This window comes from Macrotis lagotis, chromosome 3 (assembly GCF_037893015.1).
Source record: "Macrotis lagotis isolate mMagLag1 chromosome 3, bilby.v1.9.chrom.fasta, whole genome shotgun sequence".
Lineage (NCBI taxonomy): Eukaryota > Metazoa > Chordata > Mammalia > Peramelemorphia > Peramelidae > Macrotis > Macrotis lagotis.
In genome coordinates this window covers 283,717,476-283,741,132 of record NC_133660.1, presented here as the reverse complement: position 1 = coordinate 283,741,132, position 23,657 = coordinate 283,717,476, and the positions used below count along the sequence as shown (strand labels likewise).

Genomic DNA, 23,657 nt, shown 5'->3' with positions numbered 1-23,657 from the left:
AAAGGGATCAAAACCATGTATTCCCCAGATAAACAAAGATAAGAATCAATAGTAGTATTGGCTTTATTGAGGACAGAAGGGAACTATTGGGGATTAGGAGTTGGCATTGGGGCCCTTCTTCTTGCCAAAAGTGGGCACTACATTGACAAAGCGTCGATTGTACTGCATTCTCCTCTTAGCACGTCCAGTCTTCTTCTTTTTCTTCTCCTGCTTGGCCACCTAGGAATAAGATAATTTAGATAAGACTACCGTGTGACCTTTAAAGGCTGTATGGAAGCACAGCGGGAGGCACAAGAAGATTGTGAGGTTCCAACAAAAATCTATTTACATGTGATTTATGTTTACTTTGCACTCCTGTGAGCAGGGATCACCATTTTTTTATGATTTTATTTATTTTGAGTTTTACAATCCCCCCCCAATCTTACTTCCCTCTCCCCATCCCCCATATAGAAGGCAATCTGCCAGTCTTTACATGGTTTCCTGAACTCCTCCCCTAACATACTGTCCCCATCAGTGGGCACAGTGACTCAAGCTTGAATAGCACCACCCAGCCTCACCTTGGGAGTCTGACCCCTCACTTTTCCAGCTCGGGCCAAAGAGCCGTGGACTTTCCCTGAGGGGGGAAATGAGACAAATATAAGTTGTTCCAATGACATCTAGCACTGCTTTTAAACTTACCAAAGATCAATAGATAAAACTGCAAAAATCTGAGAAGAAACTACAATTCAACCCCCCCCAAGCTACTTCCACCAAACTCCACAGACTTCTTTAAAACCAAGTTCCTGGAGGTTGTTTATCTGGTTTAATCAATGCTGAGAAATACTACAATAAACTGATCACGGGAGAAAGTACTCTTGATCAAGTGTTAAGCATTGCTTTGAATAGAAACCTGAATCTTACCGTATTGAGGATTTATCAAAGAAAGACGAGCAAAGGTTCAAGGTTTTACTTTAAGATCCCATTAAGCTAGAGTACTAATGTACCTGTTTAGAGTTCTATCACTGACAAATGTGAGGAACTACCAAAATTACTTTGAGGAAAGAGTTATGGTCAAGCTAGGAAGAAAAAACATGAATGCTGATTACATCAATAAGAAAGGTTTTACACAAATATCTAATCCAGAAAAGTTGAAGAAGCAGTTAACCGGGGAAAAAATCTGGAGAAAGATTCCTATCTTAACAGATTCTAGAAGAAGCCGATGCAAACTCTAACACTAAGAACCACCCCCCAGCTGATGGCCAAGGATGGGGGCAAATTTCAAGAAACCCAAACTAAAAAGCACGTCACATGAGAAGGATTCGAAACGCGTCGGAAGTGAGCTCCGATTCCAACTCGCGTGCCTTGTCCAAGACTACGGCATCGGGGAGGGGATGCCACGGCCGGGCGCGCGCTGGACACTACCGTTCGGACCCAGCCCTCGCCCGCTTCTCCTGCGCGCTCACCTCCCAGCATGCGGCAGGCCACTTCCAGGGTGGCCAGAGGCTCCAGCCCGCACTGGCCCAGCACGGCGTCATCCTCCAGCGGGCAGCCGCCGAGCAGCAGCACCTGGGCCTCGGGCGCGATGCCCTCTCGGGACGCTACCAGGGCCTGGAAGACACGGCACGGAGCTCGGGGCTGGCCCGCGCCGGGCTCCCCCGCCCCCCGGCCCCGGCCCCGGCCCCGGCCCCGCTCACCTTGATCTGGGCCACGGTCTCGCGCCCGGTCACCTCGAGGGCGTGCAGGGCCTGCGCGCGGACGAACAGCTGCATGGCGGCGCCTGCGGGCAGAGGAGCGGCGGCGGCTGAGGCCCGGCCCGGGGAGGCCGGCGCGGCTCGGACGGGGCCGGGCCCGGGGCCTCGCGCCGCGGCCCGCCCGCTCCCCCGGCCCCGGGCCGCGCACTTACCTCGGACACGACGAGCTGCTTCCGCCTCGGCGAAGATGGAGGCCAGAAAGAGAGGAGAGGGGCGGGGGCGCGCGCGTTCACCCCTGCGCGTCGCCGCGTCACGACGCAGGCGGGCGCCGACGTCCCTCCCGGCCAATCGGAGCGAGTAACAGACGCCGGGCCGGAAGTCGTGCGGGCGAGGCGGGCGGGGCGGCGGGATGGCGGCGGCCCTGGTGCGCGCGCTGCGCTGCGGCCTGCGGGGCTGCGGGCTCCGCTGGGAGGTGAGCGCGGGCCCGGGCGGCGGGGCGGCGGGGCGGCGGGGCGGCGGGGACACCGAGGCCTCACGGGGGCGCCTCGCCGCGCGCTGCCTCCCGGGACGGGGCCGGGCCCGGGAACGCGGGCCCCGGATGTCCCCGCCCCGCCCCCGGGAGCGCCCTCGCACGTGGAGGCTCCCGGCCGGGGGAGGACTGGAACCCGGGGGAGGGGCGGGGCGGGGACATCCGGGCCCCGGGCCGCCGGGGACGAGCCTGGAGGTCAGAGGTCAGAGGTCGGAGGCGCAGGTGGGCGGCGGCGGCCGTGCGGGTGGCGCGCCCCCAGTGCTTGGAGCCCCGGACGTGGTGCTGGCGGCAGGGGAGGCCCGGGCCGGCGCGCCTGGGGGCCCCCGAGGCCCATCCTCCCGGGGCCCCTAGGAGCACACCCAGGGCAGGGGCCAGAAGAGGCCAGGGGGCACCCAGCCCGGGGCCTCGGGCGGGCACTGGGGAACCTGATGTGTCTGTCCCAGAGCCGGACCCGGGAGCCGCCCGCCCGCCCCGGAGTCGTGGAGTCCACGGCAGAGTATGTGTTCGTGGAGCGCCTCATCCCTCCCACCAGCGTCCCAGAGCCCCCCAAACACCGGAGTTACCCCACACCCTGCGGCTGGCAGCCTCCGAAAGGTGAGCCGGCCGGGAGCCGGGGGCAGCCCTGGAGGCCAGGTGCCAGAGGCGCCTTGCCCAAGGCTCACGTGGGTAGCGGGGCCCAGGATTGGCACCCAGGGCTCTGTCCAGGAGACCCAGACCTCTAAGGCCAACCCCCCAGCAGGGACCCCCGGGGTGGAGGCAGCTTCACCAGCAGCTTCTCGTCCTTTTGTGAGGCTCAGGGGCCTTCAGTTCTGGGGAACCCTGATGCGCAGAGAATCCAAAGGCAACCGGGGGTGCCAGAGGCCGGATCCCAGACGGGCGGATCCAGGCCGGCCCTCCCCGTGGTGGGGGACAATCTAGGGTCCTGGGAGCCCTGGCTCATCCTGCTTTTCTCCCCATCACAGACCCGCCGCCCGACCTCCCCTACTTCATTCGTCGCTCTCGGATGCACAACGTCCCCGTCTACACGGAGCTCACACATGGAAACCGTCAGATGACTCTGATCCGAAAGGTGGAGGGGGACATTTGGGTAAGTGGGAGGGTCCCAAAGGATGGGGAAGGAGCTATGGAGTGGTGGCTGGTGGGGGGCAAGCACTGACTGGTTCATCGCTCCCTAGGCCCTACAGAAAGACGTAGAAGAATTCCTGACCCCACTGTTGGGGAAGACCCCTGTGACACAGGTCAATGAGGTAACTGGGACCCTGCGTATCAAGGGCTACTTCGACCGTCAGCTCAAGGCTTGGCTCCTGGAGAAGGGCTTCTGAGGATGGCCCAGGCCCAGAGACTTGCCCCCACCTGGAGTGGGCCCTGGGCAGACTCCGTTACCAGGCCCTGTACATCCCTCTTGTTCCCCATTTGTGAGTGGAAGTCTCCACAGGACTTGGGAAAAGGGGGGGTTACTCTAAATCCGTAGCCCCAAGTTGGAGGGCCAGGGTGGCCATGGACCTGGCTCCTGGACTCAGACCCTGATCCAGTAGATATCATTAAGACGAGCTGGGCATGAAGCAAAGATAACAAAACATCACTGATGCCCAGGGGGAGGGGTACCACGTCACAGCCTGGCACCAGCTTTAATGCAAGTCTTTATTTTGGCCGTATATACAATTGAAGCTATTAAAATTTGTACAATATTTACAAATTAAATAATCTGAAACTCCAGCAACTTTTGTAACACACAAAACAAAGGGAACAAAGGAAAGAGGGGAGCATGGGGGAAGGCCAGGCTTAGTCCTAGCTTTGCACCCCCACCCCCACCCACTGCAGAACTAGCCATAGCTAAGCAGAGAAGCCAGGAGCAATCTCCTCTCTCCCTGCTGGGGTGGGGGGGCTGTTTACCTTGGAAATAAGCTTTGGGGTTGGGTTTTAACCAAAAGACAGCAAGAAGAAATCCCCCTCCCCCCACCAAGAAATTTCAGAAAGCTGAGAAGTCTTCCTCCCCACTTGGGACAGTTTGGTTCCGAGCTCGGCCCAGCCTGGGGAGAAGAAAACACAAGCTTTTGGCCACAGATGAGCTCAGCTTCATTACACCAGACAGCCAGGTGCTTCCAATACTGCCCCAGCCAGCCACTTTGGGGGAGAAGCCCAATGGCCCCCCCCCCACAGGTGCCCACCAGCCAGAGCAGGCTACCCCAGCCTGCCTCAGGCATCCCTTTCCTGAGACACATCAGACAGGAAGGCAATGGGGGGGGGGGGGCTACTGATACTACTACAAAAGGGGGGGGGCTGCTGAAGCCCGGCTCACCTCAAGCCCCTGGGAGCTAGAGCTAATACTGCTGGGAACAGGGGATACTCCCTCAACCTTGAGCTGATCTCTGCAGCTCTGGAGGGAGTGGGTCTTCAGAGTGTCCACCCTTTTCCTGGGCCCCCCAAATGGAGGAGGAAATAGGGCAGTAAACTGGGTTCTCGAAGACCACAACAGCCCCAACTCTGCCTGCAGTCTAGGGAGGCTGGGGGGGGGGTCAGGATGACTGACCCATAGGGCCTCCAGCCCATTCCAGTGGGCAAATAAACAGCCCAAGCCACATGATCTGGGTTCAGGAGCTCCCAAATGGCCCGAGTGGGGTCAGGCCTTTCTTCTAGATGGGAGAGGACACAGGAACCTCACATTCTTTTCCAAAGCCTGGCGAGAAGGGAGGCAGCACTTGGTGGTGGGATCCACTTCTCATCCTAGGACAAGGGCACCAGTCTATACACAAGGTTGGGGAGTGGGATGAGGTTGGGCAGTGTCAGTGAGAGGCAGGGGAGCCCAACTTCTGCAGGCGGCGGCGGCGGAGCTCCACCGCATCGGGTTCCCCATCTTCCGACAAATCCTCGGCCCCAACAGACTCAACAGCTGGGAGATGAGAGAGATCAAAGGTCAAGTTCCAGCCCGATACTCATGGTTGCTCCCCTCCCCTGCCCCCCCCCAAGGAGATTCCTTACATGGACCTGGCTGCTGCTGCACCGGCTCAGGGGGGAGGGGGGAAGCTCCTGGGGAGGGGGGTGTCGCTTCGGAGCTGGGGATGCTGCTGGAAGAGGAGGCTGCAGCAGCTGGCGGGGACGCTGCAGTAGGGCTGGCAGGAGCAGGAGGGCGGGGAGGGCTGAGGAGGGAACCAGAAGAGGGTGAGCATCTGGGCAGGCTGGCCAGCAGTCACCCAGCCCCAGCCCCTGCCCCGTCTGACCCAGTAGCCTTACCCCAGGGAAGCCAGGACAGTGAGATACTGGTTGATCTGTAGCATGGCCGCATCCAGCAGGGTGTGGATATTTCGAAGGCTTTGTAGCCGAGCTTCCAGATGTTGCCGCTCGTGGCCCTCTAGGGCCTGCAGCTCCTCAGTGGTCAGGCCTGCAAAGCCAGCTGGGGGCACTGGCATGGGGGGAAACCCTGCAGAACAAGAGGAGGGCACAGGGACCTAAGCTGCTTGATCCATCGAGATCAGTCCAGTCGAGACAGCCTGAGATGGCCTTGACTTACCAAACGGTGGAGGCAGGGGCATGCCCATCCAGGGAGGAGGGAAGGGAAAGCTGGGAGCCGGTGCGGGCTCAGGCACAGACCCGGTGGGTCGAGAGGCACTGGCTGGGAAGAGCAGGTGGACACAGACTGTTAGACAAAAACTTTCCTCATTCCCCACATCCGGCAATGTCCACCTTCCCCTTCAGGTCCAGGGCTAGGAAACCCAAGATCCCCCCAACCCCCCCCCCCCACGTAGGCCCATGTCAACACCCATTATCACCAGAAACAATCCAAGAGAGCACTGAATGGGGACACTCAACCAAACTCACCTGAAGTGGAAGGTGAGGCAGATGGGACATCTGCATTACTGGGGGGTGGCATGGGGGGGAAAGGGCCCATGGGAGGCCACAGGGGAAACATCCCTGGAGGAAATGGAGGCAGGAGGCCTTGGGGAACTGCAATGAGAAGGAGAGCGAGAAGTAGAAAAGGATGGGGGCCCAGAAACTCTCTTCCTCAAGATGGAAGGAACGAGACAATGGAGCAGCTGGAAGCTTTGGGTCTGTGGGGGACCAAGGATACTTACAGTTTGGGGGCTGGGGGAGGATAGGGGGCTGGTGGGGGGCAGGTGGGGGGCCCTGCTCAGGAGCCTCTGGGGCAGGCGGGGATTGGACAGGAAGTGAAGCCCGCAGGACATCCATTCGACAGGTGGGGCAGGTCTGTTGCCTCTGGAACCAGGAGCGCAGGCAGCTGGAAGAGCAGAATCCCGGGCAGAAAGAGCACTTAGCTTTGGCCTGTTTGCCGCCCTGGGGCTTGGGAAGTCAGCAGGTGCCCCCCGGCCTAACCTGGTGTGGAAGATGTGGTTGCAGGGCAGTCTCTTGGCACCAGTCACCATCTCCTCCCTGCAGATGATGCACACATTGTCCATAGCTTGGAGTTCCTCAGCTGTGGCATCCGGGTACCTGAGGAAGAACCAACCCCGGTGAGCCAGAGCTTTTGGGGCCCAGGCCACAGGAAGAAACAGCTGGAACAAGCGGGGAACACTCACAGTGTGTTCATGTTGCGGATGGCCCGGCGAGACATGATGGCGTCGGTCACCGCCTTCTTAAACTGTCTGCGAGGACAGGATGGGCCTGGTCAACCCTGGTCTTCCAGGTCTGCCCCTGGAGCAACCTCTGACCTTCCCTCTCCCCATGGCTGAGCTTTAGGGATCCCCTCCCCACAACGCTTGCTTCCACACTTCTGCCCACTCCCAGTTCCCAACCTAGCTTAGGCCCCCATCACTTCATACCCAGCTGACTCCCCCAGGCTCTCCCTGCCAACCTCCACACAAGGACAGATCTGAGCATGTGCTACTCTGCTGTTGATGAAGCTTCAGTGGCTTCCTACCACAAGGCGCCCCCATCTAACGGGGAGGATCACCTCATGGCCAGGTACATGGGCCGGATGGCAAAGAGCGGGAACGTGTGCACCTTGATCATGATTGTCATGAAGGCCATGTAGAGCAGAACTTTGATGAAGCCTGAAAGGAAGGATGGGTGCATGGAGGTGCTGAGCATGCTGGGAAGCTTCATCCCACCCCCACTGAGGCAGTGTCGTGGAGAAGCTCACCTGTGAACAATTCGGTGTAAAGCATGTAGACGGCCTTGTTGTCCCAGGGGTTCTCGTTCTGGAGATCGATGGAGTGCAGGACGTACTTAATGAAGATGGTGAGGACCATGGTCATCAGTATGGCGTACTGTGCAGGGAAGGAGGACTGGCATCAGGGAGGCCCCACCACCTCCTCTCCCCCTGCTCCCCACCTCAGTTTTCTTAGTACCTCAAAGCCAAAGACCAGCTGCACAGAAGCCCCCCGGGTCAGGATACTGTGATAGGCATGATTGACAAAGAGGAAGTCCAGGGCGCCCAGGAGAAGCATGAGGGCTGTAAGGGGTGGAGGGCGGCAATCAGCAGGCCTCTGTGGGCTGCTGTGGCCCTGGGGGGGTTCATGGAGCCCCAGGTGCTGACCCTGGAGGGGAACCCCTGGGGAAGCAGGCAGAACAAGAGGAAGCCTCTCTGGGACTGAGGGCAGTTGAGGGGCCCTGGAGTGGAACGGGGCAGGGGGAAAGCATGCAAATGAACTGCCGAAAATAGTTTTCTGGTCCAGCTGTGGGTCCCCGGAGCAGGTAAGGGCCACATCCTGTTCTCAGGGAGGGGGAGTGAGATGGGGAGACGGCCTCTGTTCCCCTCCTTGCTTAAAGAGTGCCGCAGACCCGCCGACATCCCTCCCCTGACCACGCAGGTTCATTCCATCTTTGTTCCCGGGATCACTCACAGACAATTCGGCAATGAAAGAGCCAGGAGATGTTGGGGCTCCGTTCCATCTGTGCAAGAAGGGCAATGGGGTATGAGGGGAGCCCTTCCCTTCTCTCCCCCTCCCCCTAGAAGCCCCCCATTCTCTACCACAACCTTTCTCCCCTCACTTACAAAATCAACTCGGTCCTCAGCGAGCCAGTGGAAACACTTGAGAAAGAGGAGGAGGGTGAAGAGCGCCACGAAGCGGGGGCTGAAGTCATCCCGAAAGACGGTGAAGGCCAGGCAGGTCTCGGTCACTGCGTACCAGGAGCGCTCCAGGAGATGCTGCGGGAAGGTGGGACCCGGGGTGTCGCGGACCTCGGGGGGCCCAGGCCGCAGCAGCAGGATACTAGTCCCCCCCCCCGACACCTGGACCTCCCTGACATCTGGTGCCCCCCCCCCCCGACACCTGGCCCTCCCTGACATCTGGTGCCCCCCCCCCCCGACACCTGGCCCTCCCTGACATCTGGTCCCCCCCCCCCCCCCCTCCCTGACACCTGGCCCTCCCCGCCCCGACTCACCTCCATCTCGGCCGCTCTCAGCTGCCCAAAGAACACCTTGCCCATCACCTTGCCCAGGAGGAAGACGAGCACGAAGGCCTGGATGTAGAGGACCTGCGGGGCGGGCCGGGTGAGGGGCGCCCGGGGCAGCCGCCCCGCCGCCCGGCCCCCCGCCCGGCCCCCCGCCCGGCCCCCCACTCACGGCCATGCTGGGGCTGGACTTGGTCAGGTAGACCACGGTGGGGTAGAACTGGTGCTTGAGGTAGTAGGCGTGGGCCACCACGGCCCCGGTCAGCGCCAGGCTGGCGGCCATCATCACGGCCGTGCGGAACATGGCCCCGGCCGGGAGACCTGCGGGCGCAAGCGGGACCGATGGGTGGGCGCGGGCCGGGCGGGGGAGAGGGCCCGGCCCCCCGCCCCGCCCGCGCCCCCGCGCCGCCCCCCGCCCCGGCCCGGCCCGCCGCCCTCACCGGAGCTCGGGGCTCCCGGGCCCGCCGGGCCCGCGGCGGCGACGGAGGCGGAGGAGAGCCGGGCGGCGGCGGCCCGGAGCGCCGACCCGGAGCGCCGACGGGACCCTGACGGGGGCGGCGGCGGCTCCACCAGTTAACAACACTCCCCACCCCCTCCGGGCCGGAAGTGCGAGCCGCAGACACCTCACTTCCGGCCGCTGGGCGGCGGGGTGGGCCGTACCAAGTGCGCCGCCCCCTGCCCCCCGCGCCGCCCGGGGAAGCCTTTCCGGACCCGAGCTCGGCGGGCGCTCGGGTGGGAGACGCCCCGCGGGCGGCGGAGAAAGGGAGAAAGGGAGCGCGGGAGCACCCTCCCGGGGGCGGGGGGCGCGGGTCTGGAGAATCTGCCCCCCCGCCCGCGGTCACACTTGGTATCTCCCAGGCGACGCTTCGCAGCCTGGAGGGGAAGGGAAAGCCCCCCTCCCGGCGCGCAGTCCGAGGACCGAACCATTCTCGGGGGGGGGGGGACGAGCGAGGAGGCTGCGAGCGGAGATCCCAGGCCAGGGGAGGGAAGCGAGGGAAGGGGGCCAGTGGGGTCTCGAAGAGCGCGCGGAAGGCTGCGGAGGGCGCGCGCCTCTCGAGAAACGGACCATCCTCCCGTCGGGAAAGACATCCGTATCTCGAGCCTCCCCCCGCTTCGGTCCGTGGAGTGAGATGGGTCTCCGTGGCCGCCTTTGATTGGCCAAGCCAGAGGCACGCGGACCAATGAAAAAAATGGAAGTCCATTCACCAATCAGAAAAGCGGGCCCCGTGCGGCTGTTGCTAAGAGGTACGACCCTGGAAGCCAAGCCGACACTGCTCCCGCGAGAAGTCGGAGGGTGGGGGCGGGGAAGCCGCCGAGGCGCCGGATGGGGAGATGGGGAGATGGGGAGATGGGGTCTTGTCCTCTGGCCCCGCGCCGCCGGGCAGGGAGGCCCGGGCAGCCGGGGCTCCTGCTGAGTGACCTTGGCCAAGTGACCGAACCGCCGTGCCAGCCCCTCCCTCACGTCCAGCTCAGGGGCCTGCTATGAGATCATCTCCCTGAGGGCCAGGAGGAAGAGCTCCCTCCTCCTCCTCCTCCTCCTCCTCCTCCTCCTCCTCCGCATATGGGGGGCAGGGGCTCACGTCCCAACAGGAGAGAGAGAGAGAGACAGAAACAGAGAGAGAGGGACAGAGACTGCAGATCCGGGAAGACCGCAGGGGTGGGTGTGTGTGTGTGTGTGTGTGTGTATGTGGTGTGTATGTGGTGTGTTTGTGTGTATATGTGTGTGTGTGCGCGCGCGCCTCAGAATGACGGCTGTCATGGGTAACGTGCATCAAGCCACCTCGCAGCGATTGCAGGGAGCCAGTCAGCACTAGAAGCTGGGGGACCTGGAGCAGCACCGAAGGGAGCACTCCTAAAGGCGGCGCTGTTTCAGCCCTGGAGAATTTCTTGGAGTTGTGTAAGGAAGGAACTGTTAACATTCAAAACAGGTTCAGATGCAAAGAACCATTTGATATCGGCTTGTAAAATGGATAATTTTGATTACATTAATTTTTTTGCACAAAAAATCCAATGCAGGAGCAGCTTAGGTGGTGCAGTACATAGAGCACCCAGCTCTGGAGTCAGAGTCAGAAGGATCAGAGTTCAAATCTAGCCTCAAACACTTAATAATGACCTAGCTGTGTGGCCTTGGGCAAGTCACTTAACCCCATTTGCCTTGCAAAATAAATAATTAAATAAATGAACGAACCCCCCCCCCCCAATACAGTCAAAATCAAAAGGAAAGCAGGAAATAGGGAATAAAGTTTTTACAGTAAGCTTCCCCTGAATAAAGGTCACATTTCTCAAATACATAGCAAACAGTCCAATTTGTAAAAACATGAGGCATTCCCCAATTGATAATCAAAGGATACGAACAGGCAGTTTTCAGAAGAAACCAAAGCTATCTATAGTCGTATGAAAAAAATGCTCTAAATCATTACTGATTAGAGAAATACAAATCAAAACAACTCTGAGGTAGCACCTTACAACTAGCAGCTTGGCTAATATGACAAAAAAGGAAAACTGTAGGAGGGGATATGGGAAATCTAATGCATCGCTGGTGGAGTTGTGAACTGATCTTCTCTGGAAAATAATTTGGAATTATGCCCAAAGGGCAATAAAACAGCATACCCTTTAATCCACAATACCACACCTAGGTCTGTATCCCAAGGAGATCATAAAAAGGGGGGAAAGATCCATATGTACAAAATTATACCAGCTCTTTTTATGGTGGCAGAGAATTGGAAATTGAGGGGATGCCCATAAATGGCTGAACAACGCTGGACAGACCCACCTGAACTGATGCTGAATGAGGTAAGCAGAACCAGGAGAATATTGAACATACTAACAGCAATCGTGTGAGAAGATCAACTATGATAGACTTAGTTCTTCTCAAGAGTTCAATGATCAAGAACAATTCTAAAAGACTTGTGATGGAAAATACCAGGCACATCCAGAGAAAGAACTATAGAACCTGAATGTAGACCAGACCAGAGTATTTTTACATTTTTAAATTTGTTTTATGTGTTTTCTTTCTCATAGTTTTCCCCCTTTTGTTCTGATTATATATGAATAATAGATGTCACATTACTCCCTGTCAAAGGCGAGGGGGGAAGAAAGGGAGGGAGGTAGAAAAACATGAAACTCAAAATCTTACAAAAACTGAAAACTGAAAACTACCTTTGCATGGAATTGGAAAAAAAGTAGAAACGATGAACGTGCTTTAATAAAAATGGGAAGACTTACAGGAACTGATACAAAGTGAAGTCAGCAGAATCAGAATAATGTACATAGTAACAGCACATATGGCGAATAACAGCTATTCTTAGCAATAGACAATTCTGTAGGATTTATGATGAATAATGTCTATCCATCTGAGAAAGAAGTAATGAAGTCTAAATGCAGATTAAAGGTATTTTTTTTTACTTTATTATGCTTGGGATTTTTTTGGTCTGTTTTGTTAACATGGCTAATGTGGAAATATGTTGCACAACTAAACATGTATAATGAAATTGCCTTCTGAAGGAGGTGGGAGGGAAGAGAGAGAGAATTTGGAATTCAAAATGAAAAGAAAAAAAGGATGCTTAAAATTTTTGTTTATATGTAATTATATGTAAAAAACCAAAAATTTACATCAACAACAATTAATAAGTGTTTGGAAGGAAGAGAAGTGGCCCAGATAATACTAAAGCAAATGAAGGGAAGCTGAATACCCAAAGCATGGTGGGATTAGAGAAGACAAGAAGATAGTTATTAGAGCATGTTTTTATAGCTTCTCACAACCATGAAGCAAGAGGGTGCCTGGACTGACAGGCTTAGGGAGACTGAGGATGAAAGGAGCAATAAAACTAGAGGAACTGGAGAGAGCCCAAAGTGAGGGGAGTGCACAGGGTCCATGACAAAGCAATAAAGATGCTCCTATACCATCTTAAATACAAAGAGAAATACATGGATTACACAACCTTCCTAAACATAGTAATAAACCTCAGATGGAAAGAGCCACTTAATGAAATCAAACATATGGGAGAGCCCTTATAAGCTGCTGATCCTCAACATGTTAACACCCCACATCTCTTCTATCTAGTAACTGGCCAGCCTCCTGGCCATTTCATGAACAGGACCATCTCTCTGTTCTGGACAGTCTTCTCTGGCTGTTTCTTAGGCCTAGAATGCTTTCCTTCTTCTGCTCCAACTACTGAGCCTCCTGGATTTCTTTCTTTTTTTTTTTTTTTGGCAAGGCAATGGGGTTAAGTGGCTTGCCCAAGGCCACACAGCTAGGTAATTATTAAGTGTCTGAGACTGGATTTGAACTCAGGTCCTCCTGACTCCAAGGCCGGTGCTCTATCCACTGTGCCACCTAGCTGCCCCTTCCTGGATTTAAGATCAAACTAAAATCATACCATCTTGAGGAATCCTCCCATTCTGCCTTCTATTAATTGCTTCCTTTTTATCTTGTATACCTTGTTTTGTATTTTGTTAGCAGGTCTCATTAAATTAGTTCTATGTCTGGTATATAGGAGGAGCTAAACGTTTATTTTTATAAAACAACGTAGTCACTATCACAGGAAGTCACCTTTTGTTTGGGTCCTGGGATTGACTGATTGATTTTCCCAGGAGGCAGGACTTCTTCCTGGATAGGCTGCAGGTAGGAGAACCAATGCTCTTGAAACTCAATAACTCTAATAGCTTTTTAGGATGAATTAACTGTTCCCAAGAATGATGTTATAAAGATCCAAATGGCCCTTGACAGAAACAAGGTTCCCCAGTCCTGCACAAACATTTCTATGAAACTCTTTATTGGGAAGCTATGGTGTGCCATGGTGGATAGAGCAGTACACCTAGAATCAGGACTCATGTTCCTGAATTCAAATCCAGCCTCAGATACTTACTGTGTGACCATGAGCAAGTCATTTAACCCTGTTGGCCTCAGTTTTCTCATCTGTAAAATGGGCTGGAGAAGATTGCAAACTTATTCAGTATTTCTGCCCAAATGGAAAGAAAACCCCAGCGTCTGCCCTGATTGAACAACATGGGAACAGGTGAAACCTACCAGAGCTTCCAATGTTATTTGAGTTTTGCTTTCTGAACAGGAAACCTTTAACTAGGTACCTGTTGTTTTACTTTGGGATTTATTTTGTCTCTAGAATTTTTTAAATTCAGAAAATGGGGGCGGCTGGGTGGCGTAGTGGATAGAGCACCGGCCTTGGAGTCAGGAGGACCTGGGTTCAAATCCAGTCTCAGACACTTAATAATTACCTAGCTGTGTGGCTTTGGGCAAGCCACTTAACCCCATTGCCTTACAAAAAAAAAAAAACCTAAAAAAATAAATACAGAAAATGTCTTGGACAAAAATTGTATTTCTAAATAAGAAAGAGCCTTCTAGAGACTATTCTGTGAAATTGGAATGATAAATGTTTTGTGGGGTGGTGGGTAGAAAGAGGGAGGGATATATACATATACATATATATTTTTTTTTTTTGCAAGGCAATGGGGGGGGGGGGTTAAGTGATTTGCCTGAGGTCCCACAGCTAGGTAATAATGGTCTGAGGTTGTGTTTGAACTCAGGTACTACTGACTCCAGGGCCGGTGCCCTATTCACTATGCCACCTAGCTATCCTGAGAAAAGTATGTTTTATATGTGACATAAAAATGAACTTAAAAAAGTTATGAATCAAAAGTTATGCCAGATGGAGTGACTTACTAAAAATAGTCTTTAAACTTAAAATTCTGTTACATACTTTGGTTTACCTTTGTAATTTTGTTTGATTTGGTTTCTTTATAAGATGTGAAAACCCAAGTTTTTATTTCCTGAATTTCCTAGATTAAATTTACTCAAGAATATACTCAATATACCACTCAAGGCAGGGGAATGAATGATTAAATTTGACAACTAACGTTTTGGACAAAATTGGGAATACTGAGTCTTTGTTCTACAGGATCCACCATCAAATTAAAAGGTTATGGAGAGTTGAAACACTTGGGAGTTTTCAGTATTGTCCACTTGTTCATTGCATTCTGTCTCTGCCCCTGATGAAGCAGTTTGCCTTCTCCCTCCCTTTGAGGAAGAGGACACGGTCATTCTTCTTGCCACCTTTCTGACTCCTTAACCCCATATGCTCTGAGTTTCCAAGTCAGTCAATAAAGAAGCATGTATTAAAGACCTCATTAAGATGGAATGAATTACAGGATCTGATGCTGAGTGAAGGGAGCAGAACCAAGAGAACATTCTACATATTAACAGTAATGTTGTGAGTTGATCAGCCTTGATCTCCTCTCCAAAGTTCAGAGCTAAGACAACCCTATTGGACCATCTATGGATAATGCTATTTACCGATCCAGAGGAAGAAAAACCAAACCGACCCCCCCCCAAAAAAAACCCCAAACCGATAAACATTGCATTCACTTTTTTAAAAAACTTCTCTTATGTATTTCTTTCTTATCTCCTATGGTTTTCTCTCTTTTCCCTTAGTCCTAATTCCTCATGTCCAATCTGTAAACATGTTTAACCAAATGTGTATTTGCAATAGTTCACCACTGAGGGGAGGGGAGGGTGGAAGGAAACTACATAACTTAAAAAATATGCATATGCATATGGATGAATGTTGAAAAACTTTTATAACTTGTATCTGGAAAAATAAAATATCAAGTAAAAAAAAAAAAGACCTCATTATGTGCCAGGAAATGAAGTACCAAAAAAAAGCAAAATCTTTCTAAACCTCAACAAATATATTCCATTTACATACAAATAAGGGTTCACAGAATGACAGCTAGAAAGGGCATCAGTGGCCATTCTGTCTAAACCATTCACAACAGGAATCCTCTCAGGTGGTTGTCCTGTCTTAGTTTGAAAACTCCCCCCCACCACAAGAGGGGACCTAATAGCTCTTAAGGAAGCCCCTTTCACTCTGGCACACCTCTTATGGTTGGCAAGTTTGTGCCAACATAGAACTGCCTCTTTTCAACTCCCTTTTCCCCACTGCTCCTGGTCCTGATCTCTATAACCAAACCAAAGGAATCTAGCCTTTCATGTAACAGTCTTTCAGCCACTTGAAGATGCCCACTTCACAGAACATAGAATCAAGGCCCTTTGCCATCAGTTGCAAACTCTCTATTCTCTAGCATATGATGAGACTAAACATAACAATCCACAGGAGGTGTGATGAATGGTATTCAGTGATCCTTCCCCTTTTATCTCTTTCTTCCACTCTTCCATTCTCTCCCAAAGATATCTTTCATCTCCTTAGAACCCCCTCTCTCCCCAACTCCCCGAGCCTAGCTTGGGCCCTTTAGGACTGTACTGTGGAGAGTTAACCTTAAAATTCTTTGCTCTCTCCTTCAGAAAGGAAATAAACTTGAGTAGAACAGAGATAAATATTGGACTGTGACAGAAATGCAAACATCACACACTCAGCCTAAGTCTGTATGATTTTCCCTGCTCTTCATATTGGCTGGGATTTTCAGTTTTTTTTGCAAGGGTTAAGTGACTTGCCCAAGGTCACACAGTTAGGTAATCATTGTGTCTGAGGCTGGATTTGAACTCAGGTCCTCCTGACTCCAGGGCCAGGGCTCTATCCACTTAACTACCTAACTGCTCCAACTTGACAGCCTTTCTTGGAATTAATTGTGTTTGCACTACACTACTAAGCACCTGTTAAAACCATGGATAGCCAATTAGTAACTTTTAAAAGTTAAAACATTCACAACCAAGTTGCCCCACTCACCAATCCACACTATCAATTTCTTACTTTGATTCCCTCCATGAGCATTTTCTTCCTTGTCTTACGAAGACCTTCTCCTTAACCTTTTCCAGTCACCCTCCTTAGACTATACCCCCAAACTGCCTTTATCCAACTTCATCCTTGCTTGTCCTTATTCTTCACTTATAAACTAGTTGTACTCTAGCTTAGTAACTGGGTCTAAAGTTTGTTGTTCTAAGTTTCCTCAGTTTCTACCACATTCGGCCAAACTCACCTCTGTTCTTAGTAAAAATCACATCCTCGATGACCTCTTCCTTTACAATCATCTTAGCCTCTTCTCCCATTAGCCAGGTCAGTTTTCCTCCTCTTGTCACTCCACTGTTGGGTGGATGATAGGGGTGAGGGTGGGTTAGAAGGCCAAAGGAGGGTTACCTCAGGGTTGTGTGTCTGTGTATGGTAAGGGGATCTCATGCAAAGCCCTAGGACCAGCTTCCACACAGGAAAGAGGAATCCCTCAGGACATGGAGGCCCAGCCCTTTTGCACAGAGGGAAAATACTCCAGGTCTCAGGGTGTTGAAGGCTCACCTCCCTGTGTTCTTTTATGGAGTACAAGCTGGGTTTGGGCGGGCTGTTCAGGGTCAAAATTCAGGCTAAAGTTGAAGAGGATGTAAACGTCTCTGCAGGGATCTACCTCCCAGAGACTTGGTCAACATTTGGTGAGAAGTCATTGGGGGGGTCTGTTCTCAGTGGAAAGAAGGTATAAGGGGGCTGCCTCGAGGACAACTCTACCTGGGTGAACCCAAGCTGAGCTTGTCTTGACCAGTGAATCTGCATCTCATCTGACTTCCCTACCAAGCACCTTCTCCCATGCTTGAAACCTGAAAAGTCTAGGTTTTACAGCTGATAAGGACCTTAGAGACCATCAAGTCTAAGTCTCCTCTTTTTATACAGACTGAGGCCTAGAGAAAGAAGCCTACTCTAGGTCATAGCTAGTCAGGGGCAGGGCTGTCCATGCCCCCAGATAGGCTGGGTTTTTTCACTCTGCCATAATGTTCCTTGTTTCTTCCTGCTCCTGGGTCTCCTCTTTGTCCTGCAGTTTCTCTTCTCCATTCCCTCCTCCCTGTTTCCAGAGCCATACGTCATACTAACAGATTTAGTACTACCTGGCCAGATGGCTTCAATAGCAGGTCCACTTGTAGCTCTTAGAGGCCTGTTCTCTTCTCTTCCCTTAAAACCAGTAGTATTAACCTTCCTGAAATCTGACTGGGCCAAGGTACAGTTGAAAAACCTTTGGGGGCTCCTTTACCCCAAGGAAAGCTCTAACTCCCGGGCAGGGCACCAGCACCAAATGTCCTTCCTCTCCAATATGATTCCATTGCCTCGTTTCTATCAACCCGGCAAGCCACATCAGTCTTTCCCCTTCATCAGTTGGTAATCTATGTTTTGTTCCTTCACCTTCTAATTGTTTGATGGGCCTAGAGTTAGCAAGATAGCTCAAATCTAGGATCAGACACTAAGCTATATGACTTTTGAGAGTCACATCCTTTTTGTCTCAGTCTCATCTGTAAAATGGACCTGCTAACTCCCTGTATTATTAAAATCAGAAAAGCTAATATTGGTAGAGCGCTCAGCAGAGTGCTGGTACTGTGTAAATGCAAGCTATTAGGTGCTGCTTGTAAACAAATATTAGGTTCTATATTCTAAATTAGTTTGCTCCCCCTTAATCATATAAATTCCTTCACATTACTAATTTTCCTGTTTTCCAACCTCTTTTCATAAAAATGGTGCTGAGACAAGTTCAGCGCTAGCACTAAGCTTAGCATACTCTCCTATTCCCATCCTTTTACCCAGTTTTTTTAGCCCTTCTTCAAAATCTAACCTCTTTCTTTCCCTCCTTCCTCTTCCTATTTGTTATGTGAAACCATTTTTCCTATGCAATTGTGTTTTCTTCCCTTCTCTGACCAGCTTGGAGCAGTGAAGTTCAGGTGTTGCCTATTCCCCACACCTTCCAACTCATATAATTTTCCCCATGTTTCTCTTCCACTCTCCTCTCCCTTTCAGTTTTCAAAAAATTCATCAAGACATAATTGTCCCTTGATTTAGACTCCTTCAGGCCCTCTGATTTGATAGTTTAGGAAATATACCTGTCATCTTCCCTTTGAGAATATAAATGTGTAACTGTTTAGTCCCTTAGGTTTGCTCACCCATATTTCCATTTTTATGCTTCTCGTGACTCTTCTGCTTATATTTCAAAGTTTCTTCTTGATTTTGGTTTTTCATCAGATATCCTTTTAAGTTATTTCATTAAAGAACCACTTCCTACTTGTAGGAGTATCATCACTTTTGCCACGTAAGTTATTCTTGAGTGTTAAATCTACAGATTTTGCTTTCTGGAATATAATTTTTCCAAGTTCCCTGCTCCTGAAAGGCTATGGTTACCAAATTTTGTGACTCTTGTCTCCTTTGTGCTTGAATTCATCCTTTCTGGCTATTTGATAAATTTTTATTTGATCTGCAAGCTGTGGATTTTGGTTGTCTATCCTTAAGAATTTTCAATTTGGGGGTTCCTTACAGGAGGTTGCCTATGGAATCTTTCTATGCCTTCTTTGTCCTCTTGCTTTAAGAGATGTGGAATTTCCTCTCATAATATTTTTGAAATAGGATGACTACATTAATAATTATGGTCATGGTTTTAAATTATCCCTTTTTGATGCTTTCCAGGTCAAATTGGTAAAGCAAAAGGGAAAATTTACACAGTGGATAAAGTATATCTATTATCCAGAATATTCTGTTGTTGGCAGATGAAAACAAGCGGAAGTTCAATAATTCTTTTTTCTGCATGGTCAATTTTAATCACCTTATCCACACTCAGTAACCATCATTTGACCTCTTTTCTTACTTTCTTCACTGCAACAGCAAAATAACCCTTCTATTATCCTTAGTTTTCCGTTGAGAACTTTGCTCTTAACAGTTTGGACAGTATTTGTAAAGGATTGTTCCAGGCTTTTTCATTCATCAAACCTACCATGACACCCACCTTCTGTGCAGGAATTTTAAAATTTGGATTTGGCTGATGTGAGACCTTCTCATCCCTTTTGCCTGCCCAACCCTGTGGAATCTTTGAGAAAATCCTGTCTGGCCCTTGGGTGAAGGACTTGAAGTGAAATCATCCTACTCCCTATTAGTTCATGTGACTTTTCTTAGTCCTCATCCCTATTCATTCTTTTCATGATTTTACACTGCTGTGGATCATGACACATCATGCTATTCGATGAAGCAGAAAGTGTACGTGACTAAAGGAAAAGGGGGAACATTCTGGTGGCTAGAAGTGGATGGCCATATGAATCATTCAAGCTCAGTACGATTAGAAAAGGGAGAGGTCTGGTCACATTGTTTTTACTTCACAGATGGCTCTGAGGGATCTGATGCAAACAGTTGGTAGAGATGAAAATGGTTATGAGCATGGGTGAAGACAGGCAGATTTAATGCAATGATCCTGGAGTGGTGCCTTGGTCCAGCTACTCTGGATCTCAAATTAGAATTATGTTTTAAAAAGTCATGAAATGAGGGCGGCTAGGTGGCGTAGTGGATAAAGCACTGGCCTTGGAGTCAGGAGTACCTGAGTTCAAATCCGGCCTCAGACACTTAATAATTACCTAGCCGTGTGGCCTTGGGCAAGCCACTTAACCCCACTGCCTTAGAAAATCTAAAAAAGAAAAAAAGTCACGAAATGGCTCATACCTTCTGTTCCAAGGTCCAAAGACAAAGAAAAAGGTCACCCATATATAGAAAAATATTCACGGTAGCACTTTTTATAGCAGCAAAAAACTGGAAGGTAAGTGAGTGATCAATGAATGTAGAATAGCAAAAAAGGACTCATGGTAATGGAATTTTTCTTGGGTTCTTAAGTTATGAGGACTATGAAGAGTTTGAGACACTTACGAAGAATTGTTTCAACTGATACAGAGGTAAAGCTAGGGGAACATTCACACAATGACCACAGTAATGTGGGAGTGCAGAGATGGACTTTGATCTGCAGCCATTTACTCCACTGAATTATGGATATACAGCAAGTCTTTGAAATACAGCAGGCCCTTAAACAATGGTCAAAATATTAGTCAGGAGACTGAGTTGGACCTCTAACAAATTTCAGTTATCTCAAACTTCTTCCTGTCCTAGGAAAAACCCATCTCTTTTAACATTCATATTCTTTTTTTTTTTGGCAAGGCAATGGTGTTAAGTGACTTGCCCAAGGTCACATGGCTAGGTAATTATTAAGTGTCTGAGCTCACACTTGAACTCAGGTGCTCCTGACTCAGGGCCAGTGCTCTATCCACTGTGACACCTAGCTGTATCCTAACATTCATACTCTTGAGGGTGATGCAAATTACAGGATACCACAAACTCAAAAGACTCATAATGATAATGTCCCCAATGGGAAAAGGGACCTCCAAAAGAGCCTCTGTGCTGTTCCTCTTACAGGACACTCCATCTTCTATCTCCATGTCTCTGTCCTGGTTATACCCTTGCTTGAAATTCTCTCTCTTTACCTCTGCCTACAGAATCTCTGGCTTCCCCTTCATTTTTTAATTCAGGGACAAACTACATGATGTCTTCCCAAATGTCCCCAGCTACCAGTGCTCTCTCCTTATTTTTACTTACCTGTCTCCATCTCCTCCTTACAACCTCCAATAATGCAGGATCTTGAGGTCACGGGTGTTTCTTTTTTGCTTTTTTTTTTTAATATTCAATCAATCAAATAGCATTTATTGTCTTAAGACAAGAGAACCAGTCCTGGTCTCAGAAAAGCCTCCATTCCAATGGAGAAACAACAACAATCTATGTCTATGTAGAATATATTCAAAAGGAACATGGAGGAGAGTTTGGGAAGGAGGGTGCTGGTAGCTGGGTCAGGAAAGGTTTCATGTGCAAAGTGAAGCTCCAGTCGGAACTGGAGGGAAACCAAGGATTCTAAGAAAGGCCTTGTCATAGTACCTGGCAGAGAAAGCCTTTAGTAGAGACTTGAACTGTTCCCCTATCCAGGCTCACAGATCTTCCCATGTGACAAAGAAAGGCAGTTCAGCAAACCCAAGGGGCACCATTCTGCCTCTGTAGACCCCCACTCTTCACAGGAAATGGGAATCCTGGGTTTCCTTATCTGTCCTTCAGGTCTAAGGGTGGTCAATGAAATGAGTCTGGGTCTGGCTCTCTTTCTGTGTGTAGTGTTTCCTCCACCAGAGGAAAATAGAATGTTCTGCAAAAGCAAGATCGTAGTAGCCCTTGGAGGGCAATGGGGCACAGAGGAAGGAATGGAAGACCAGGGACAGCAAGGATTTTCCCCAAGTCCAGGTCCTGGCTACAGAGTTGGGGAGGACTAGAATTCAGATCTCTTTCTGGTCTTTCTAGTCAAGGCATCTTCTTAGTTTTTGTAGCTACTGGTGTTCTTAGGGCTCCGGCACAGTAGACTGGCTAAGAAGAAGAGGAGGGAGGTATTAAGAATTTTTTCTAGGCAGGGATCTGACATCAGGAGGGGTCTCCTGGGTGTGAGTGAGTTTTGGGAGTATGGTGAGGAGTTGAACATGACCAGCAAATCTAGGTTACACAGAATTCCCAATGGTCCACTCTTCTAGCATGCTACAAGGTCCAAATAAGCAAGGCAAAGACCAAGATCTAAGAGGGCAATTTCCCTGATTTTTAGCAAAGTGAAAGGTCTCACACACTAGTGAGGTACCAACCACTCTGAAACCCACTGTAAAAACCTCACAGATTGAAAGGTGGAAGGGACCTCAAAAATCACCCAGCCCAACCCCTTAATTCTGGGGGGGGTGGTAAGTGTGTAAAATTAATTTTATTGACAGCTTTTGTTTTACATTATCTTTCCCTCCCCAATCCTGACTCAGTGAAACAGCCCTCATAACAAACACCATCACACCAATAAAGCATGCAATGCTTCAGACCCATTTTCCTGAACTTGTTCAAATAAAGGAGGGAGTTGCATGGTCTCAATTCTTCTATGGGGGACGGGATTAGCATTCAGGGTTTTTGGAGGATCTATGAATATTTTTGTAGGCAAATGCTACAGATAAAAGGAAAATGTGTTCCCATGGAAGGACTAGACATTCTACTACCAACTATCCAACTCCCTCTCTTTACAGATGAAGAAAATGAGGCCCCCATCAGCCATAGCTTGCTGAGGGTCATATAGTTATTGTGTCTTAGGTGGCATTTGAGCCTGCCTTCTGATTTGTTTTAGGGATTCCAAGGTCAACCCTCTCTCCATGGTCAAGTGCTAGAAAGTGGGGAAACAAAGACAAAACAGCAGCCCTTAGAGGAGGGAATGGAAGACCACTGGGAAGTGATACTACACATGTCAAATAACACAAGGCAGGAGAAAGTGCTGGACAGAAGCCAGGGAGTTTTCAAATCCCAGATGCAAACACCTATGAAGGTAATTTTACCCAGCCTGCCCCCACCCCCCAGGGATGTTCATGGCAGCCTGTGCCTCTTTGGGACAGCTTCCTGCCCCTGGTCCTTATTCTGCTTCCTGTGATTGAGCATAACCAGGTGAACCTTTTACCCCAGGAGTGTCCTGGAATCTTTTCTTCTCCAAGCTAAATATCCCTGCTTTCTTTACCCAGTTTTGATTAGATTCTGTCTAGATTTTCCAGCTCTAACCTCGTGGTAAGAAGGCTTCTTGACTAACACCACCCACATCTCTCCAGCAGCTGCCACCATGGAAGGTAAGTCCAAGCAGGGGTCGGAGGGAGGGTGGTATAGGATACCATTGCATCGAAACCAGAGTCATTACCAGCTACAAGTCAAAATCATCAGACTGTAACTGGCTGGAGCCCACTCTTCCCTTGGCACCTTGTTAGCAGGGGGTACATTTCACTGGGTCTAGCTGTAGCCTCTTTTCCCATGGGCTGCAGCTTGCCTTTCCATGACGATCTATGCTCTCTTCTCCCATCATCAGGGTGTCCCCAGGTTCTGCTCCTTCCTAGATGAGTCAAGGGGAGAGTCTAGGGGTGGCCTAGAGAGTCTCCATGGGATCTGAATTCTGTCCTCATAAGCCAAAAGGGTTGGTAAAGCTGCTGCCCAGGATACAGCAAGTCTAGGAGCTATAGACTGGGGCTGGTCAGGGGCTGAGCAGCCAGGAAAGGGAAGGGATGAAAGGAGCAAGGAGGAGGAGGAAGAGGAAATGAAGAGGAGGGGAAGAAAGGAAGGAGGAAAGACAAAAGCTAGGAGAACAGGAAAGGACATGAGGGAAAGGGAGGGGGAAAAGGGAAGATGGAAGAAAGGTGGGAGGGGAGATGAGGGCAAGGAAAAACGAGGGGAAAAATAAGGAATCGAAAAGGTGAGAAGGGAGGGATGGAAGCGGCCGACTGGAAAGGCAAGGTCAGGAGGCAGGCAGGCCCCGCCGAGCGCCCGCACTCA

The 23,657-nt window shown here is 50.6% G+C and overlaps 3 protein-coding genes across 6 annotated transcripts in view; 1 reads left to right on the top strand and 2 right to left on the bottom strand.

Moving 5' to 3' along the window:
* Window positions 1–45: 45 nt before the first annotated feature.
* Window positions 46–1,966, bottom strand: FAU (FAU ubiquitin like and ribosomal protein S30 fusion). Its single transcript, XM_074231111.1, has 5 exons — window positions 1,883–1,966; window positions 1,674–1,756; window positions 1,443–1,587; window positions 558–613; window positions 46–219 (listed from the first exon to the last, which is right to left on the bottom strand). The coding sequence occupies exons 2-5, from the start codon at window positions 1,746–1,748 to the stop codon at window positions 94–96; spliced, it is 402 nt and encodes a 133-aa protein (XP_074087212.1). The 5' UTR covers window positions 1,749–1,756; window positions 1,883–1,966; the 3' UTR covers window positions 46–93.
* On the top strand, window positions 1,848–3,818 carry MRPL49 (mitochondrial ribosomal protein L49). The gene is made up of 4 exons (XM_074231110.1): window positions 1,848–2,142; window positions 2,643–2,793; window positions 3,162–3,286; window positions 3,375–3,818. Exons 1-4 carry the CDS (start codon window positions 2,080–2,082, stop codon window positions 3,519–3,521), a joined length of 486 nt encoding a protein of 161 aa, XP_074087211.1. The 5' UTR covers window positions 1,848–2,079; the 3' UTR covers window positions 3,522–3,818.
* The window catches only part of SYVN1 (synoviolin 1), a 35,683-nt gene continuing 15,813 nt past the window's right edge, over window positions 3,788–23,657 (bottom strand). For 2 of the 4 annotated variants that reach the window (XM_074231106.1, XM_074231104.1), the window contains 15 exons: window positions 8,720–8,868; window positions 8,539–8,631; window positions 8,150–8,302; window positions 7,998–8,046; window positions 7,503–7,606; window positions 7,295–7,421; window positions 7,106–7,205; window positions 6,732–6,797; window positions 6,529–6,645; window positions 6,270–6,433; window positions 6,016–6,141; window positions 5,708–5,809; window positions 5,431–5,617; window positions 5,179–5,336; window positions 3,788–5,089 (listed from right to left, as the gene is read on the bottom strand). In XM_074231106.1, the coding sequence (XP_074087207.1) occupies window positions 4,983–5,089; window positions 5,179–5,336; window positions 5,431–5,617; window positions 5,708–5,809; window positions 6,016–6,141; window positions 6,270–6,433; window positions 6,529–6,645; window positions 6,732–6,797; window positions 7,106–7,205; window positions 7,295–7,421; window positions 7,503–7,606; window positions 7,998–8,046; window positions 8,150–8,302; window positions 8,539–8,631; window positions 8,720–8,851 (1,785 nt within the window). In that variant the 5' untranslated portion in view covers window positions 8,852–8,868 and the 3' untranslated portion in view covers window positions 3,788–4,982. Of the gene's footprint in view, window positions 5,090–5,178; window positions 5,337–5,430; window positions 5,618–5,707; window positions 5,810–6,015; window positions 6,142–6,269; window positions 6,434–6,528; window positions 6,646–6,731; window positions 6,798–7,105; window positions 7,206–7,294; window positions 7,422–7,502; window positions 7,607–7,997; window positions 8,047–8,149; window positions 8,303–8,538; window positions 8,632–8,719; window positions 8,869–8,987; window positions 9,290–16,497; window positions 23,648–23,657 lie in introns of those variants that run through there. The other 2 variants (XM_074231105.1, XM_074231107.1) reach the window with 2 other exon arrangements.